This window comes from Polistes canadensis, unplaced genomic scaffold, assembly GCF_001313835.1.
Source record: "Polistes canadensis isolate GaletaPanama2010 unplaced genomic scaffold, ASM131383v1 scaffold_258, whole genome shotgun sequence".
Lineage (NCBI taxonomy): Eukaryota > Metazoa > Arthropoda > Insecta > Hymenoptera > Vespidae > Polistes > Polistes canadensis.
In genome coordinates this window covers 74,369-78,786 of record NW_014569805.1, presented here as the reverse complement: position 1 = coordinate 78,786, position 4,418 = coordinate 74,369, and the positions used below count along the sequence as shown (strand labels likewise).

Sequence of the window (4,418 nt, the reverse complement as noted above, 5' to 3'; positions counted from 1 at the left end):
ATTATTATTAATATTATTCATAGTATTTTGTTATAAATGTTGCGAAAGGAAAAAAAAAAGAATGAAAGAAAGTAATACCGAGCAGAGGAAGAAGGGAGATTCGTTCTTCTGTAAAGGAAAAAAAGAAAAAAAAAATAATACAGGTAAATATATATATATATATATTCCACGCGATATTAAATATATGAATAATAATAAACGTTCACATTTTAATAGAAACAAAATTTCTTTTCTCGTCGAATTTTTGTTTTTCATCTTCGTTGTGTCTCTCCTATTTGTTTTATTATAATATAACTTTTGCCCTCCCCTCCACCCCACCACTTTTCGATCACGATCCATATTTATATTGTATAGATCATTTCATTTTCGTTATATAGGATATATCACCTGATCAAATTGTGACTTTATTTTTACATATTGTATAGATTATGTGTATTATATAAATTTGTTATGTTAAAATTTGTGAAGAATATCAAAAGAAATGAATCCACACATACAGAGGAAAAAAACGAAGATGGATTATATTAAATGGTAAGTATATTTATCTCTTGGTTATTGAAATTTTTCATGGGGGTTCTTTTTTTCGTTTAAAAAATCATATTAATTATCTTGAATACTCTGACGTATTACACAGTTAATATGTTATTAATATAAATATTGTATTATTAAATGATATATTCTCTTTGATAATCTTCACTCTTTCTTTGTTTTATAATTAAATTGAATTATTTACGTATAATTTAGACGTATAACATATTATGACATCGATTAATAAAAAGGCCTTATTTATTATCGATGAGAATAATTTTTGTTTAGGTGTAAAAAGTTCAACAACACTTTTGAAAATCGATAATAAATTGACGGATGGTGTGTTATAAATATGTGGACGCGTAAAAACATTCTTCGATCATTTGTTGTTAATGTAAAATTAATCGTAATATTCAATCGAATGAAAAGCAATTTTCATGAAATCGAACATTTGTGACAACTTTGTTTATTCGAATTCAATTTCGCGTCATTCTCCAGATCCGTTTGTTTTTGAATGGAATCTGAAAAAAAAAGAAGATAATAATAATAATATAAGAAAAATAAAGTCAGGAGTAATTTTGTATTATTAATTATACGGTTTATTGTAAAAGAAAAAATAAATATATAAATAATTTTTTCATTACCAGCTAGACTCTTCTTGTTAATCGTTCGTAAAGTTTTGCATAATTCTTTAACTAATGGTGTTTCCGAATTTAATCCCGAGGCCCAAATCAACAACATCCGAAATCCGTGTTCCTTGTAACTCGAGGAACCTACACAACATTAATTATAAAATCTTTTGCAAAATCGTTATTAATTTATTACGATATTGTTTAATCATTTCTTTTGAATTCTGGCTACTTTCATATATGGGACACCTTGTATAATAATCTATAATAAATAGTACATACAAATAGTATTTAAAATTTGATTAAGTAAAAACCTAAAACACACACAGACATACACCCTTGTTGTATATATTTGTTTAATTAAATATAATGAATAAAATTATGTTGATTGAGTTTTCGTTAAAGAAAAATTCGCATCGAATGACGAAAATAATTGAATAAACAAATATGTTTATATTCGTAATAATAATAATACTTTAATTTCATCGGAATAAAATAATAGAAAAATGAAAAATTATACCAGTATACTGATGTTCAATAGCCCTAATTTGTTCGTGACTGAAAGCCCAATGTTGGGCCATTTTCTTCCAATCTCCTGGTCCCAATTGTTTATACGCCAGCTTCCACAAAACTGATCTAATCGTTTCGGTGAGTGCACCGTTACCATTATTCATATTTTCCATAAACACACCTCGAGTATCTTCCCTCCAACGTCTTCGTGCTGGTGTTAATTCGCGAATTTCTTTATCCGAGTCCGAATTTTCCTAATGAGAAAATTGAAATCATTTATTAAAATAACAAGAGAGAACCAACAAAATGAATAAATAAATTTTGTTAGTCTAATTTCGAATAATATTTCAACTCACTGGTGTCGGATAATCCAATCGAGCAGTTTTAATAATCATATCAACTATTGCAGTAAAACTACCCCTTGCTGCAACGTAAAGTGGTGTTCTACCACTCTGAAATAAATGATCGATAATGATACAATAAATAATTGAATTTATAATGAAAGAAAATTACAAAAGAAAGAAATATGGTGGGGTGTTAAATGAATTATTTATCATTATTGTACCTTTTCTTTTTGTTCGATATTTGCACCGGATGCCAACAAAAGTTCGCATATCTCGGTGTGTCCCATTTCTGCTGCAATGTGTATCGATGATTGCAATCTCTATGAATATAAATAAAATAAATGTTTAAATAAATAATATTTATTACATTTTTTTTTGTTCAAACAGATTTGATTCATCTAGATCAGGGCTTCTTAAACTTTTGTCATTCACGACCCCATTTATGATTGCGAGTTTCTTGACGACCCCATTTATGATTGCGAGTTTCTTGACGACCCCATTTATGATTGCGAGTTTCTTGACGACCCCATACAAATATTACTGCTGTCGGTGGAGATAGCTCAAAACCTTCAACAAATGCACGTGTCTAGACGCTGCAAGTCCACTGTATTCCGTCAACTCTAGTGATGTTATAAAATGGTATATATAAATATTTGACATTAAAATCTCTCGCGACCCCAGAATTTTGCTACGCGACCCATAGTTTAAGAAGCCCTGATCTAGATGAATACTATAAACTTAATATCGGACCCCCTTTTTGTTAATTATCATAGATATTATTTGACTACTTACCAAGTTGAAACTATTAATATCAACGCCTTTGTTTATTAATATTTCCACCGTGTCCACTTCGTTATTTTGACACGCCAAGTGTAATGCAGTATTCCCGTTCTATATGTAAATTAATAATAATAAAAATATATATTACATGCACGCGTAGTTGTTTATTATCTTTTGACATAAAAATATATTTTATATATTATTTATAAAAATTTATATACACATTATATAACGGGGTGTCTTGTAACTGTTGGATACAAACGATCAGAGAATGATTCTATTATAATTATACGAATAAATTAAATTAATAATGTGTAGAATAATATTTAGAACAATTTTGTCAAATAATTTTACGAATAAGATTTATCATTTCATTCAAATTATTTGATATAAAAAATAGAGATATTATTATTATTATTATTATTATTATTCGTCGATAATATATTTATATAGTTTTATTCATGCATCATCTCACCTTGCACTTTTTATTCAAGGCTGCACCATTTTGTATGAGTAATTCCAAAATACCCTTGCAACCGTGACTCGCTGCTAGGTGAAGCGGAGTGAAACCCATCTGAGAAGTTTTATCATGATACCATGGTCTAACGTTTCTCTAATCTTTTTTTTTTACCCTTAAGATTCGTTTAACATTTTAAGGTACGAACAAGTTGAATCGAAATTGTTAAAATGTGAAAAAAAAACAAAACAAAACCGGATATAGAAATGATTCTGAATCAATTTTTCAAAAATCATAAACGGATCGAAAGAAAATTTAAAAGGAAATATATTTCGTAGAAAAAATTTGATAAAATTCGACTAGTACAAGAGGAGGAGGTATAATTAAAGTTTCTATTTTTATTTAGTTAGAAAAAAAATACTTTTTCTTTTAGAAACTTAGTTGAAGAAAATTAGAATTATTATTCTAGAAAAATCTGTAGAATTTTTCTGTTAGTTCTTTCTGTACTTTGCTTTTAATTTTAAAAAGTTGAAAATAAAGTAAGAATTAACAAATAAACTTGGATCGATCGGACGTATTCTCCATTATCTGAATTATTTAACAAGATCAATTATTGATATACCTGATCGGTCAAGTCGATGTTTGCTCCAACTTTCAATAGAAGCTGAACCATCTCGATTTGCCTCATTCGTGTTGCCACATGAAGCGGAGTATTTCCTTCATTGTCTTGAGCATTTATGTTAGCTCCTAATTCAATCAAAACCTTTACGGCTTCTAAATGTTCCTCGGTGCAAGCACAATGTATCGGTGCTTGTCCTTTCTAAAAAAACAAAAAGAAATTTTATCTAAATTTTATTGGAAACATAATAAACGATATATTTGACGAAACAAACAATTCTTTTAATTTACAGGAATCCGAATGTGAAGAGAATATCAGTATTATTTTAATTTCATTTTATAATTAACAATAAATTAAATTTGTTCTAGTTTATACAGTGACTCGCGAAAATGTTCGAATGTTTAAGTATTCAGACATTAAAAATTCAAAATATATATGTTAGATTTAAATTGTGAAAGTAATGTTGCAACTATTTTAAGACACAACTATTAAGATCACGTATACAAAATTTTTAATGAATCGGATAATAATTATTAAAATTATTAATTATT

General features: G+C 27.8%; 1 protein-coding gene across 1 annotated transcript in view; it reads right to left on the bottom strand.

Moving 5' to 3' along the window:
- Positions 1–385: 385 nt before the first annotated feature.
- Positions 386–4,418, bottom strand: part of LOC106790739 (ankyrin repeat and death domain-containing protein 1A-like) — a 7,814-nt gene continuing 3,781 nt past the window's right edge. Inside the window, exons 5-12 of the mRNA XM_014755847.1 lie at positions 3,871–4,068; positions 3,267–3,365; positions 2,804–2,902; positions 2,233–2,331; positions 2,024–2,119; positions 1,678–1,921; positions 1,173–1,301; positions 386–1,049 (exon numbers count right to left, since the gene is read on the bottom strand). Coding sequence (XP_014611333.1) covers positions 964–1,049; positions 1,173–1,301; positions 1,678–1,921; positions 2,024–2,119; positions 2,233–2,331; positions 2,804–2,902; positions 3,267–3,365; positions 3,871–4,068 — 1,050 coding nt within the window. The 3' untranslated portion in view covers positions 386–963. The remainder of the gene's footprint in view (positions 1,050–1,172; positions 1,302–1,677; positions 1,922–2,023; positions 2,120–2,232; positions 2,332–2,803; positions 2,903–3,266; positions 3,366–3,870; positions 4,069–4,418) is intronic.